Below are 17135 nucleotides of genomic sequence, written 5' to 3' on the forward strand. Positions count from 1 at the left end.
AAGTTAAATGCAAAATTAAATCCCTGCCAAATTTCACATTGGCAGCTAGAATTTATTTTTATCAATAAAACTTTTGGGTACTTGCTTATTTTTGCAATAATCGTAATAAACTGTCAAAACCTACAAAGCATTACCAGCCACTTTAACGCATTATAGACATCTTATATATATATATAATGGAGTTTGGCGATCTTGGCATAATTCAAAAACTGACAGTAAACGCAGTAATAGAGCCATCTTGCCGGTAATCTTTTAATCTCATGTATAATGGAGCTAGGCGTAATTTCAAAATTTGCAAGTAAACGCGGGATATAAACCTTTTGGTGAAATCTTGACATCTTATGTTTAATGACGATCTTGATTTAATCTGAAAATCGCCATATAAATCCGGAAGATAACAACCTTACCGAAATCATGGAATTTTAAGTATAATGGATCGTGACGCAATCTGAAAACTGGCAAATAAACCCGGAATACAATCATTTTGGTGAAATGGGGACATCTTATGTATAATGGAGCTTGGAGATCTTGACTTAATTTGAAAATCACCAAATAAACCTAGGAATGTAATCAGATTCTTTTGGAATCTTAATATAGTGGAGTTTGACGTAGTCTGAAAATTGACAAGTGACAACTATTTCGGTGAAATATTTGCATCTTATGGATATTGGAGCTTTGTGATATTGGTGTAATCTGAAACATGCCGAATAAACCCGGTTGCCATAAAAATAAACAAATACCAAATATTTCATCCTGTATTTCTGAAATTGTTACATTTTGATCTAGTGAAATTGTATGCATTTCAACTCTTTCTTTTATTTTTCTACTTCCAGTGGAGGATTGTCCAACAACCTTTATCGCTGCGCCCTTTCAGACAACATCATTGTGAAAAACCCGAAAATCCCCAGACAGGTCCTCCTCAGGATTTACGGGCCACTGCAAGAAGATGTAAATGTTGTTGTCACGGAAGCAGCAACTTTCATGCTTCTGGCTGAGAGGAAATTGGGGCCGAAATTGTATGGGGTATTTCCCAATGGGAGATTGGAAGAATTTATTCCAGTAAGTACAGCTGATTGGTCTTCATAGTTCAATCATCAATTATATTATAACAGTAACGTTTGGTGTTCTGAATTTTTGAAATAGTATTTCTTCCGAATTTGATGTTCTTGTTTAACATATACATGAAGGCATGCATCTTATTGCTTTATGGTAAATTGCGCAATAGCTTAGGTTCGCTCATTCTCTTTTCTCAGAAAGAATATTTAATCATTGGAAGTAATGCTCCTTTATCTTTCTATGAACCGTTAATTGAAATTCATGCGCACTAAAATCAGCCTTAATATTTAATAGTAGTTATGTTGAATAATGATATATATTATTTTAATGGCAACTGAAGAAAAATAAATCATTGAACAAATTTAATCTTTGAACGATGTCAAACATGAAACTCATCGGGGAATGCTCAATAAGTGCTTATCCCGGATCAAATTAAGTCCTCCAGAGATCCTTAGGCGAAGCAAATCGCCTTTTCCCATCTCTAACTTTCTATACCAAATATTTTTATTGATCTTCATTATTTATAAAAGCAGTTTTATGAACCAAATTCTGATATCTTGACTAAACTTTTAAATACAAGATCTTTTCAATACATTGATTTCAGTATTTCTCCTTTAAAAAATTCAAAATTCAAATAAAATAGTTTGAAAAAAGAACCTTATGAACACAATCTAAATGTTATTTAATTACATAATCATACATTTATTAAAATATAAAGTAATTTTTTTTTTGTTTTTAAATATGATATTATAAAACCTGTAAACAATAATTAATTAGAAATATTAGAATAATATTTTAGTATTTAATCGATAATTTGAATTTGAACCAGTTAGTATACATGGGGCTTATAAAATAACTGCAAAAAAAAATTAACATATGCATAAAAAATCATAAAAGAATAAGCCGAATTTGGGGGGGAGGGAATCCCCTTTGATTATCTGCCTCTGATGTACCCAAGTAGTAAAATGTAATTAAACGAAACAAAATTTTTAAAAAATCCATAAAACAGGCAGTGATAATGCATTCTTCATTTATATATTTCTTATGAGATGCTGCTACCATCTGTTTATTTTAATATTATTATCTCATGAATTCTGATACTTCAGTGACATATTTCATATTTAATTTAAAAATCGTACGATAGCTTGAATTCGCGGACCTTTATGATAGATTATATATATATATATATATATATCATTGAACGATATCAAACATCGAATCCATCTCAGAATACTCAGAAAATATCTACCCAAACAGTGAAATGTAGTAAAAACGGAACGAAACATACTTTTTCATATCCATGTATGCGAAATTTAAATTTAAGATCAGTATATTTGCTACACCAAGAGGTATCTCATTGTCTCGCAGCCAGTTTGAATACTTTTCCAAAAAAAATTTTATACCTTATTGACGAGTCTTGGTGAGTCATTGCAAAATGAACGTCCAGATTTCTAGACCTCAACTGATACATCTATCTTCTTAATTTTGTACTCTAAACAGTTGTTATTGATGATTTCATTACTAATATCTTCTTTTTGTCCCAATAGTCTCGAACCCTTTTATGCAAAGATTACAGATTGATGTATGCAACAATAGCACGAAAACTGGCTAAAATCCATGCTCTGGACGTGCCAATAAAGAAGACTCCGGACTTCTTTCCAGTCAATATGAAGAAGTATATTCTCCAAACAGATATACTTTTAACCATACTGTTATTTTAAATACAATTATTATTGCTTAAATTTCGTCAATCAACAAGCAACGCCACTCATTTCAGTTTCCCAAGTTTTACAAGAGGAAGGGAAAAAATTGAACTTTTCGTAACCAATAATAGATATTTCTGAATTTCTTTTTTACTTCTGGTATGAGTATGTGATCTTATGCTCATATCATATTCGAAAAAAATTTCAGAAATATTCGTTACTGTTTGCGAAAACTTCAATTTTTTCTTCTCTCTTGTAAAACGCGAAAAATTGAAATAAACGATGGTTCTCGTTGATTCACGATTTGTTGCTTTGCCTCTATTATTTTCAACATATTTTTTTCGGAATCTGAAAACTTATGTTCGTATAATTTTAAATGAAAATACTTTCTCTTCATAACACAAATTTAAAGAAAAAGTGCTTTTTCGTGCATATTTTCAATAACTATCAACTTTTTATTCATCTTTAAGCTATAGTCATTTACATAGATTTCTATAAATTAACATTGACAAGATTTAATGAGTTTGATGACTTAACTATCTGGTACATGACATATAAAAAAAATCGTAATCATCAAAAATTTTTAATTAATTTACATGTTTTAGACCTTCCTAAATCAAAAAATACATATTTTTAACTTATTTATTTCAATCTATTCCATAATTCAGTACAACAAAGTGCCAGATAGATCAAATAGTTCTAGCTACTTATCCGTGCGTACCCAAAACGAATAATTCAAATACAAAAGAAATTATGAATATGAAATTTTATGTAAGGTCTAAACATATAGAAAACATATATTAAAATGTAGGCCCACTCGATTTATAAAAAGATGTCCAAATTGCATATTTGATTTTTTTCCCCTCGTTTTTAATTCTTTGGTGCTCTTTATTGTATAAGTATGCAAGAAATTAGAATTAAAAATTTTTTTAGCTGATTACAAACTATGTTTACATTTTTACTCACATAATTGAGAAATTACCGTAAAATTTTAGACAGAGTAATTGCATTAGGCGTCCGTAAATGCCGCTTACAAACTTTGAGGGCGGGTTGGACATACAAAAAAAGTCATTTTTATAAGGGTAAAAAATGTAAAGAATCGCCATCACTAATAGTTATTTTCAGTGTATTAAAGAAGATATAGGGATTTGTCTAATAATTTTTGTCACACAGGTTTAATAGAATATAGATTTACAATAATACAACGACACCATTGCAATATGAGAAGTGTATACAGCCACAGTTGGCAAAAATTTTAAACACTTATTCTAAATATTTTTCTAGGTTTGCTTTTACACAACGTCCTACTTGCCATTTGTCACAATACTGTATTATTTACGGTAATATTTATACAACTATGCTATCTTGCTACGGTAAATTTAAATTCATTAAAATTTGGAAATTCTTTTTTTTTTATTTTATTGAATTTACTGACAAGCAAGTAACTTATAGGGCCAACCTTTAAGTTAGTTATTTTATGTTCTACTGTAAAAATGAACTGTTTCTGAGTACATTGTCTATGTTTAAAATTTGTAAACGACTTTTACTATGCTATCTTGCTATGGTAAATTTAAATTCATTAAAATTTGGTAATTTTTTTTCATTTTATTGAATTTACTGACAAGCAAGTAACTTATAGGGCCATTCTTTAAGTTAGTTATTTTATGCTCTATTGTAAAAAATGAACTGTTTCTGAGTACATTGTCTATGTTTAAAATTTGTGAACGACTTTTACTATGCTATCTTGCTATGGTAAATTTAAATTCATTAATTTTTTTTTCATTTTATTGAATTTACTGACAAGCAAGTATCTTATAGAGTCATTCTTTAAGTTAGTTATTTTATGTTCTACTGTAAAAATGAACTGTTTCTGAGTACATTGTCTATGTTTAAAATTTGTAAACGACTTTTACTATGCTATCTTGCTATGGTAAATTTAAATTCATTATTTTTTTTTTTTCATTTTATTGAATTTACTGACAAGCAAGTAACTTATAGGGCCATTCTTTAAGTTAGTTATTTTATGCTCTATTGTAAAAAATGAACTGTTTCTGAGTACATTGTCTATGTTTAAAATTTGTGAACGACTTTTACTATGCTATCTTGCTATGGTAAATTTAAATTCATTAAAATTTGGTTTTTTCATTTTATTGAATTTACTGACAAGAAAGTAACTTATAGGGCCATTCTTTAAGTTAGTTATTTTATGTTCTACTGTAAAAATGAACTGTTTCTGAGTACATTGTCTATGTTTAAAATTTGTGAACGACTTTTACTATGCTATCTTGCTATGATAAATTTAAATTCATTAAAATTTGGTTTTTTCATTTTATTGAATTTACTGACAAACAAGTAACTTATAGGGCCATTCTTTAAGTTAATTATTTTATGTTCTACTGTAAAAATGAACTGTTTCTGAGTACATTGTCTATGTTTAAAATTTGTGAACGATTTTTACTATGCTATCTTGCTATGGTAAGTTTAAATTCATTAATATTTGGTAATTTTTTTTTCTTTTATTGAATTTACTGACAAGCAAGTAATAGGGCCATTCTTTAAGTTAGTTATTTTATGTTCTACTGTAAAAATGAACTGTTTCTGAGTCCATTGTCTATGTTTAAAATTTATGAACGACTTTTACTATGCTATCTTGCTATGGTAAATTTAAATTCATTAAAATTTGGTAATTTTTTTTTCTTTTATTGAATTTACTGACAAGCAAGTAATAGGGCCATTCTTTAAGTTAGTTATTTTATGTTCTACTGTAAAAATGAACTGTTTCTGAGTCCATTGTCTATGTTTAAAATTTGTGAACGACTTTTACTATGCTATCTTGCTATGGTAAATTTAAATTCATTAAAATTTGGTAATTTTTTTTCATTTTATTGAATTTACTGACAAGCAAGTAACTTATAGGGCCATTCTTTAAGTTAGTTATTTTATACTCTACTGTAAAAATGAACTGTTTCTGAGTACATTGTCTATGTTTAAAGTTTGTAAACGGCTTTTAGATGCCCTCTGAGTATAGAGTATATTTTGAAATCAGTTACGTTATAAAATATGCATAGCGTTTTTCAGCCATTTGTACTCCGTATATTAATAAATCAAAACTTCCACATTGACAACCTCAGAATTATGAAACAAACTATTTTAGAAACTCTGATAATAGTTTTTTTTTCTTTTAAAGTGAGCACAAAGCATCTCAATAAGATGCGATTTCTAAAAAATATGCTTTCTATTGAACATTTTATTTGAAAATTAAATTGGTTGATGTTTTCATATTCTAATGCGTAGATCTCTTTTAACAGATGGCTGGCTGATGTCGAAAACGATTCAAAAGAAAAGAAAAACAAAATTTTTGAACATTCAGACATGTATAATGAGGAAATAAATTGGCTTTCGTAAGTTCATGTTGAAATATGTTCTTGTTTAGTTCTAGTTAAAGTTAACTTGACACAACTATAAAGTAGCAAAGGTGTCATACTAAACAATATAATTTTGTTATATTGATTGTTGTCAAGAAAATAAATAAAAAGGTGTAGTTGATCCAAATATGAGATTAATTTTAATTAATTCAACATGCAGCTTTGTGTATGAGCATTGGATGAAATGCTAACAATCTATAGAATACTCGGGCTCTTTTAGTTAAACTAATAAATATGATAAATATTTGAATGCGTTGTTTACTTTTCTTAGGCACTGTGTAATATCTAGACATTTTACAGAATGACAAATGCTGTTCAGGCAAAGTATAAAAAAAAAGTAATACTAAAATCTTACTTAAAAGATGTACATTCTACAAAAATGCAATTGTCATTTAAAAAATAATAGAATAATTCCATTAAAAAATATGAGACCTAAAAACCGTATCACGTGATATTCGAAACATATTTCCTACTTTGCTATTTAGTCATCTGGCATTAAATCTAATGCCCGGAAAATGTGTGGAATATTAATTGTTTCATACTTTACCTAAAACTATCTTGACATTCTATAGAATGCCCTATTCCAAATAAGAAAAGGATAATGTTATCAATTACCCCTAAATCTCAAAATTTTTAAATGATAATATAAAGAACTCTTATTAAGAGCTTATGAAGAACTCTTTAGGTACCTCATTTTTCCACAGTAGAATTCATTTATTGCTTTCTTGACTTTATATAATTTTTTAATTACCACTCGCCATTTTTCAAAGTTTGCATTTTTTTAATAAGAAATGTGAAGTATCCTTAGAACAGATAAATCTCTAATTAAGCTGAAATAATTACTGCAAAAATTTAACAGATAAGTTTTTTTTATGAGTTTTATTAGACGATGTGTTTTCCCTCTTTATTTGTGGTGAAAAAATGGAACTTTCAAACAGTATTTTCCTTTCAGAGAAGAAATGAAAAAATCCAATTCACCTGTGGTGTATTGTCATAACGATCTTCAAGGAGGTCAGTAAAATATTTTCCTTTCATGTCTTGCTCTTCTCTATGTATTCTTTATACATTTTTCTTTTGTGGTTAAAACTTAATTGTTTTACAAAATTTTTTCTAACCATGGTATGACGATCTTTATTGTTCAGGTTTGTTTTCCGTAAGTAATTTATAAATGTAAGTTATCATCTCCACTTTACGCGCCTGAAAAGCTTTTATTATTTTTTTTTCTCAAATTAACCATCTCCTATCCACTTTGCTAGATATGTTCAAACATAGTTCATCTATCATACTAAAGTAAAGTAAATATTTATAGATAGAGTAAAGTAGATATTTACCTTTGACATTCCAACTTACCCGATTTAATTTTTTTAAAACCTTTTATGAGTAATTAAAAGTAAAATCTTCTTTTTGTCAAATCGTATACTAAATATATAAATTATTATAATGGTCAAAAAATTCGAACTCCAATTTTTGACAAATCTTTACGTTTCATACCTCATTGAATCCCAAAAACACAAATTCGGAATTATGTCAACTTATCTGGCTGTGAACACATGCCTTTATAAAATTGATACATGCCTTTATAAAATTTGGTATATGCCTATAATCTAAATTTTTACATTTCTATAAATTCTGAACGAAATTTATTTAGTGAAAATCAACAGTCTGATAACCCCAATTAGAGCCAATTTCGTCAAGGGTTTGACCTCTATCGCTCTGTCTTTCGCATGTAAATGTTATAATTCAAATAAGCAATGACTTAAATATATGAAATGTGCTATTTTATATTATGATTACAATTGTAAATCCATGTCTAATTTAAGCTTTAATCGGTCAGAAAAAAAACCCTTCCAAACTATGTATTCGGCTGTTTGTGTATTAGTTGCATTTCAGTGATTAATCGCCAAAGATCACATGTTAATGGGATATTTCGCAACTATTGTTCGCCAAATGATACGTGGTAATAATACTTAAATATATTATCAGAGAATATGAAAGGAAGATTACTTACGCTGATGTATTAACCACATCTCAGCGATTAATCTTTATATAGAACCATTCGTCACGATTGTTTGCCAATAGCATGCAATCAATAATACTCAAATATCGTTTTTTATTTATTTATTTATTTATTTGCTATTAAACACTCAAAATTGAAACACGGGTCTTAGGAAATAAATATTTGAGGGCTCATGGCCTTGTCCAATGTCAACAATTTTACACGAGAGCGGAAAGAGAACTGGAACCTTTATTAAAGAATGCATGAAAAATAATCACCACTTAACTTATTGGTGATTACGAATGAACTCCTGTAATTATATATAATCGCCAATTTCTCATTTCGTAACATAAATAATATTTAGCCTGTCAAAGGGTATAAAACTCTATAATAAAAAAGATTAACATAACGTTTCTTAAGCGTTTCTTCTATTTTGTATCCCATTTTAATCCAGTCCATCTTCCAAAATCAATCCGGTGATTTTTATAATTACCACAGATTATTCATAATCACCAGTAATTATTCAATAATGATTATGAATAATCATCGGTAATTTTTCATAATCGCTAATTTATCACACTTCGTAACATATATAAGGCTTAGCCAATCAAAGGGTATTCAACTCCATAATAAAAAGGATTGTTCTCACGTTTCTTAAGGATTTCTTCTATTTTATATCCCATTTTAATCCAGTCCATCTCCCATAATCAATCCGGTGATTTTTATAATCACCACAGATTATTCATAATCACCGGTAATTATTCATATAATGATTATGAATAATCATCGGTAATTTTTCATAATCGCTAATTTATCACACTTCGTAACATATATAAGGCTTAGCCAATCAAAGGGTATTCAACTCCATAATAAAAAGGATTGTTCTCATGTTTCTTAAGGGTTTCTTCTATTTTATATCCCATTTTAATCCAGTCCATCTCCCATAATCAATCCGGTGATTTTTATAATTACCGTAGATTATTCATAATCATGGTAATTATGCAATAATGACTATGAATAATCACCGGTAATTATGCATAATCGCCAATTTATCACACTTCGTAACATACACAAGGCTTAGCTAATCAAATAGTATTCAACTCCATAATAAAAAGGATTGTTCTTACGTTTCTTAAGCGTTTCTTCTATTTTATATCCCATTTGTCCATGAAGCATTAATCAATTTTTAAAAAGCAATTAATCTTTAAATCAATCATGTTATATTAAAATGTAATAAAGTCTTCTGCATTTTAATTTGGCAGGTAATATATTATTGCGTGAAGATTCTCCATCAGATGAAGAGCCCAAAATTATGCTGATCGACTTTGAATTTGGAGCATACAACTACAGGTAATTGGTTTATAATCATTTAAAAATTATGCTTTTTTTTCTAATAATTTTAGTTCAACACATCAATCAGAAAATAATTAGAATGGCGCAATTTGGGTAATCTTTAACTAACTCGTAATTAGAGATATAAAAATTTTCCAAATATAGTAAAGAAAAAATACTTATGTTACAACTTCTCAGATTTGATAGTTGTTTTAATATTATTTTGTTCCATTGTTATGCAATGGATTGTTTTAATTTTGAAAGATAAATTTTACTTATTTAGTTGCAGTTCTCAAAAGTGAAATCAAATTCTTCAAAATCATAATTATTTCTCGAACAAATAACTGTTATAATTGTTTTGTCTGGTCAAATTATTAGAAAAAATATGCATTTTTTTTATAGCGTCGTCAAACCTTTTACATCCCCAATCATATCAATTTACCTCAATCATTGTAGTAATTAAAACAAAGTGGTAGTATCTAATTAAAATTTAATTTAGATATTTTACATTACATTTTATAATTCTACACTCTACAATTCTAAATTCGTGTATAATTAAGTTGACACTAAATCGGACTTCAATTAAGCACAATCTAAGTGCTCTGGGTTAATTTAACAAGCAAAAATTCTGCTTCATCAAGATTCCTCGTTTCATGGACTAGACTAAATGAGCTTCTTGTGTACAGCCGACCACCCCTCCGCCACTAAACTTGGCAGTATCGGCAGGATTTGTTGACAAAATGAGCTACATCAAGAAAGCCTAATAAACAATAACAATAAATACATTTTATTTTAATCGAATATCTTATTGTATACTTCGATAATTTAGTTTTTTAAAGAACTTTATATTTACTATGTTTTGCTTCGTTTGCATAAAACTCTAGTTCTATATGTTATATTTTTATATAAATTACAATGACTTTTCTTTTCCGTAATAGAGAGGATTCTGATTACAAAAAATTCTGCCAAGTTTCATATTGCATAGTACAATATATTTTTAGTTCTTTGGAGACTTTACATTTACTTAATTCTGTTTTTTAAGAATATAATTCTATGTATAATATTTTCCTGTAAATTACAAAGACTTTTATTTCTTTATTGCACAGAGGATTCGATCTGGCTAATCAATTTGCTGAATGGTGTTTCGATTATAATACTGGTGAATATCCATATTTCGAATACAATTCTGAAAAATTCCCCACTAAAGAAGAACAAGTAAGTGAAAAGTTTCAAAAAAAATATTTTTTTTTAAGAAAATGACTACCAAAAGTACTAAAAAAATGAGGAGAAAGTAACTATATTTCTGTAAACTTCATTAATGAAGTACTGTTAGCATTTATCGGCTTTTGGTAATTTTGGGTTTTAATTGTCAGAAGTAGAAGCTGCACAGCTTTCACCATTACAATTTTAATATGTAAAGCATAACCTACTTCAATTAAGATTTTCAGGTAAAAGTTTCTCCTGATGTTTATTTATGTTTATTTTTTTCTTCCTAAAACTTCTCTGCTTTATTTGTGAATAAAAAGAAATTAAGCATTTATGAAGAAAATTCCTTTAATAGACATAAAAATATGAACGAATTAATATTGACAAAATAAATTTATGAAAAATATGTTTATATCTCACAGTCTTACTCAAAAGTAAAATATTTTAAGAAATAATCAATTTCATTAGTATCATGCTTGAAATAATCATCAAACTCGAGGTTCATTTTCAAAATAATTTGACTAAATATTCATTATGTTTATTCACTTTAAGTTTAAAAATATCTATCTCTCTGAATAGAAACTATTCAAAAATTTGGATAGGCTTAATTATAAGATGTTTGTTATTTGAGAATCAGCACTTAACCATGCCTTTGTTATATAGGGCGATTATAAAGTCACCAAATATTTCCTACATAAAATGATTTTAATTACAATAATGCATTCCATATTATGGTAACCTACGGCCACTACAAGTTATGTACATTTCATTGTGACTAACCAGCATATCTAGACATTTTCTCTAGCATTCCATTATAAACAGAAACTTTCTTTCCAATATACTTGGTTAATTTTAGTCACTTTAGATGTTGGCAGTTCAATGCTATTGTCTTGCCAGATTATATCTAGGACTTTACAAAACCCAGACTAGAAGATCTAACAGAATAAGAATTGGTGAGCTAAAATTTCAAAGTCTTAAAGACTATCAGTTAATCTCTCAACATAGTTGCATAGTCCTTACCTCCTGGAGGATAGACAATCTGAATGTGGTATACCTGATTATTCAATCTGTGGCATAGCGGTTCCCTGACTGGGACTGAGTGATTTCATTATTAACATATCTTTCATAATAAGATAAGTGACCCACGAATGTATACTATGGTTTCCAATATTATAGGTTATCAGGAAAACGATCTTCATCTTTAACACTACCAGTTCCCTTACAGTTCACTAAATATTTCGTATCCAATCTAGTGGCGCTTGATTTTTCAAATCGTTCCGCATTTTCTCATACGTAATTTTAAGCAAATAAATGCAAATAACTATCGCTCTGTCTTTCTACTGCCAACATTATTAGCAATAAAAAAATTATTTTGAAAAATCAAAATATATAAAGGTTTTATAATCACCCAAACTAATTACATTAAACTAAATGGATTAACTAATTACATTTAAATAGTGGTCCCAAAAATGGACAGTCTTCAAAACCCTTAAAATGAAGTCTCACTTCTTATATGCTTTTCATTTCTTTAAAAAAAAATATGGTACTCTTCACCTCCTGCAATATAGAGCGAAACTCCGTTTAATTGAGTTTTCTTTTTAACGAAACTTTCTGCAGACTCTGTAGGGAAGTACGTATTCAAGTGGAGGGTGGTCTAAAAACTGGACATTCATCAGAATAGTGATGTAAAATTTTTCAATAATTACGATTTCTAATTTTGTATTTTATATACATAAGTCGAAAAAAAATATTAAATTCATCACTGGAGAAACGACTTTCAATAAACGATTCTTTAGTAAATGGCCTGTAAAAATGAAATACCATTGTAACTCCTTGAATCATTTTTGGAAACACATTATATTGGCAAAGAATTGTGAATTTTAAATTTTAATTGAATGTAAATTTTGTTTAATATAATTACTAATAAATAAAAAAATGTTTTGAGAAGAAAACAAGATGCCAAAAAGTAGATAAAACATTGCTTAGATGAATATTTCGAAAATATGTTAAGCAATGAATATTTTAACATTCCCTATACATTATTGAAATTCCAATATATTCAAATAAAAAGTTATAGAGTTTTGTTTAGCATAATTTTTTTTCTTAAACATTGCAAAATAAGTACATTCTGAATTCTTAAATTAAAGAGAATGATTAATTCGAGTCTTTTATGACTACAATAAAATTTGAATCGAAGAATCGTGTCTAAAATTGTATCAGGTATGAAAACATGACAATTTTTCAACTAGACATAACAGTAAAGATTTATTTTTAACATTTAATAGCTTTACGAATTACTTCATAATTGGCATCTATGAAAGCCTCACAGATGCAAATAAGTTCAATATAAACACTGCAAATATAGTTACTTTCAATATAAACACATCAAAGTAAGCATTACAGTTTCTGTCTAAAATGTTCAAAGTGATAATTTTTAATTCATTGTACAATAATAAAATCATCTAATTATAAAAGAATCGTAGTTAAATTATGAATCTTATTTCATTAGTCACATTGAGAATATAAAATATGTATTTAACGAACTAAAACAATTCAAAAAATAAAATAACTTTTTTACAATTTTCAATTTTGATTTTAGAATTAATCAAAATAAATTCAAATAATAGTTGATATTTTAAAACTATGATAAAAAGGAAAACATTCGAATTAAAAATACTCGTATTAGCCGAATTCAATTGTATTTGAAAAATGAGATATTTATAATGGGAATCAGTAGCAATAAAATCGAACATTTTTGTACTCTTATATAACCTCTCTTGTTAGCACTCGTACATATTATCAAAAATATAATTTAAATATTAATAAAAAATAGCTAGATTAGAACTAATATAATGTAAAGATTTGTAATGTGCATTAAATAATTTCTTAAAAATGGTTTTTTTTTTTTTTTTTTGCCAATACTTCTAATATGACTCATAACAACTGATGGATGACGTTTGCTTTTTCTTGGAAAATGTATATACAAACAATATAGCATTTGTATAATCGAATAAATACTTTAATAATGTTTGTACCATTCGCAGATCTCATACATCAGAGTTTATCTAGATCAGCTGGTGGAAGAAGGGGTCCTCCGACCAGAATCTATAGAGAACGAGATCAAGGTCATTCTACAAGAAATCGATTTATTCAGCATGGCAGTTCATCTTCTTTGGTCACTCTGGAGTTGGAAAATGACTTTTCGATCATGCATGGACTTTGCCCACAGAGTAAGTTAAACCATATCACAAAAATACTCCTTTAGTAGTATAAAATTACAATATTTCTTAAGTCTTTTTTCCTACTGTAAAGAAATTCTGACGAAGAGCAGACGACATTAATACTTATTATAACATTACATATTTATCATTTATTCTTTTTTTATCGAACTTGAGTCTAATGTATTTATTTAGTATTTTTGTTTTATTCTAGGAACATGGCAAAACAAGACTAAGTGTCTTTATGACGCTTAAGAAAAAGTTCCTGAGTCGGGCGCTTGTGAATGGTGATTCGGAGCCCTAATTAACAATTCAAGGTTGAATACGATAAAGATCACTGTTGAAAAAATATTCGGTTAAAAATTAAATTCATTAACCGAACCTACAAAATGACTAGGGGAAACACCTTGAGGAATGAAGCATGTCATTTAAATCGAAGCTTTAAACAGAGGAAACTGCCAAACTGAATCTGACATTAGTTTTGTAACTTTGCTATAAACTGTATAGTATATTTATATTTTTAGTATCTGCTTAAGTAAATTAAAGAATATTATTCTAAATATTTTTGTATTTAGCTTTTATCACTACTTATCGAAATTGTATGGTTATTACTTTTATCATTATCTTGATGAATTCACAACTATATGTATTTGCCATTCTAAATCTTCAGTTTATTTCTCCTTCAGTTTTATATTTATAAATAAAAAAATGTATTACAATATAGTTAAATCTTACAGCACTTTGAAAAGTAAAAATTAATATTTTTTAAAAGAACTTACAGTCACGACAATGACAATGTACGAATAGATGACTTTGTAGTATGACATAATAGATGACTTGGTTCACTTATCTGGTTATATATTTCTGTTCCTAGCTTTTACTTCAAGCTTGAGAAAAAAGAGAGCATGGGCATTTAGTTGTTCATGTTGTTTTGATGAAAAAAACTATATGAAAAATCATTTTACTATTTCTATGTGGATATTTTGTGATGAATTTAAATCGTACATGAAAATCCCGCGTTGTTCGGATTAGTTTTTAACACAATAGAGGGAGAATTATATGAAATCGGAAATATTCTTTAAATGCTACTCATTTTGTTATGCAAATCGATCATTGCTCTCATAACCAAGAGCAATCTCGAAAAATTTCAGCAAATCGTAAAAAATATAGTTTGGAGACTTTATAATAAAGTTACTTATTATTCAAAAAAATTTAAGTATAAACTTTCTGATTCTAATATTTCCATTACTACAAATCATTTCTTTGTCCGGTGATTTAAAATTTTGAAGTCTTAACATAGTGATACTATAATTTTAAATAGCTCAACTTTATTCAACGATTTAGAAATCTAGTCCTAACGATTTCGCTTTATCTAAAGATTCGAAAGGTCAGTTTTCCTCTCACAGTGCCATCTTCTAACAACTGAATTCAGAATATCCTCTTCTAAGGACTAGTTGAAATGTAACCTCAGATTAAATCCTTTTATTTTCCTCTAATAACTAACTAAAACTAAATTCACATATTAAGTATTAAATATAAAAATGGTAGAAGCTTCAATTTAGACTTAAGACTTCAGTGTTATTTAATGATTTATTTGAAACTTTTGTACAGGTGACTCCACTGTATTCGATTATGACATCAACCTGAACTTATTTAAACTCTGCACAGTATATAATCAATGTCTTACCACTAATTTCGTTTCATATCATGACTAAATGGGAACTGGAACAAACACCAATAATTTTTTTTTCATCCTGTTGGTGTTTCAACGCGGTTCAGAGTGTGAAATGATTAATCTCATCAGCAGTTAGAAACTATGTAAAAGAACACGGCATAAAACCTCATTTCAACAAGGCTTCAAAAAAATGAATTATAGCGCTTATAAAAGGATATTTCCACAGGGTGTTACAAAACTCAAATTATTATTAGACATATATATATATATATATTCAATAATTCTCCTGAGAAGCAGTTTAAAATTTGTGGGCCCAATTGCCTATAACACTTTTCGTTCAATTTGTGAAAAAAAAGTATCTCATGAAAGGACATTTATCTGATCAGTCACTTGAGTGACATTTGAAGTAGTCTGTAAGGTATATGTCCTTGAATTTTAAATATTTATTTCTTTGATTTCTTATCGCCTGTCTAGTGCTTTTTATTTTCAATATAGACAATGAGATTTAACTTTATCTGATTGCATGTCAAGAGAATGAATGCTGCTAAATGTATTTATGGTTACATTGTCGAAAATATTTTTTTATATATTTAAACTATCTTACCTGTGATATATTCTCTTATGTACGTTTTATTTAATTTTGTAAAAAACAATTAAAATTTCTTAGCTGGTTTCTGTTTGTAATATATAAAGCACTGGATTCTAGGTGTCGTTATTTTTTTAAATACTGTTAAAATTGAGATAAACTTATTTCTTAAAAGATAATATATTTGCAGCATTCCTACTTTATTAACTCAAAATGTACTAATATTAAAAGCATGCTTATGAGCTTCATTTTGAAAAGGAATTTGATATTTTATATTTCATAAGAATAAAAGTGACTTTACTTGGCATTTATATTTATTTTTATAAAAGAGATATCTATATTGAGAAAATATATACTCTACCTATTTTCATCATCTATAATGAGATAGCTCTTTACATTTCCTCAAAAAGAATTAGACTATAATTGGTTTATTTAACCTTATGCACTGCAAGCATTGTGCATTGTAATTTTTTAAAATATGTATTCTTATATATTTTTCCTTTCTATATTAGAATTCAAAAGGAAACTATACAGTGAACATTTGTAATGTACAATTAGAAATGAAAATATTTCTAGCACATTAATATAGTTTTTTACTTAGAGTCACTTTTGAACTAATTGGAACATCCATGTTATGTTTTATCAGATCTCAATACATTATAGACATTAGTGATGCTTTTATATGTAATTTTTATACGCTTTTTATCTTTTTATATATCTTTTAGACATTTTTCTTAATATTTATAATATTATTAGTATAATAAAATTAGTATCTGCACCACAGAATATAAAATAAAAATGTTATCACTTTGAAATGATTTAGTTTACTTTTTTTTAACTGAAAAATGTGTTATTTAGTTGATCCAATGTTATATTCATACACAAAGCAATAAAATAATGCGTTTTTAATAATACTATTTAAAGAGTTGTAATGTAAT

The 17135-nt window shown here is 27.7% G+C and overlaps 1 protein-coding gene across 1 annotated transcript in view; it reads left to right on the forward strand.

The window, feature by feature from the left end:
• Positions 1-16924, forward strand: part of LOC129980804 (choline/ethanolamine kinase-like) — a 33495-nt gene extending 16571 nt beyond the window's left edge. Inside the window, exons 2-9 of the mRNA XM_056091189.1 lie at positions 834-1059; positions 2604-2731; positions 6068-6160; positions 7137-7195; positions 9443-9530; positions 10619-10727; positions 13763-13948; positions 14151-16924. Coding sequence (XP_055947164.1) covers positions 834-1059; positions 2604-2731; positions 6068-6160; positions 7137-7195; positions 9443-9530; positions 10619-10727; positions 13763-13948; positions 14151-14240 — 979 coding nt within the window. The 3' untranslated portion in view covers positions 14241-16924. The remainder of the gene's footprint in view (positions 1-833; positions 1060-2603; positions 2732-6067; positions 6161-7136; positions 7196-9442; positions 9531-10618; positions 10728-13762; positions 13949-14150) is intronic.
• The last annotated feature ends 211 nt before the right edge of the window (positions 16925-17135 follow it).

Source organism: Argiope bruennichi, chromosome 8 (assembly GCF_947563725.1).
Source record: "Argiope bruennichi chromosome 8, qqArgBrue1.1, whole genome shotgun sequence".
Lineage (NCBI taxonomy): Eukaryota > Metazoa > Arthropoda > Arachnida > Araneae > Araneidae > Argiope > Argiope bruennichi.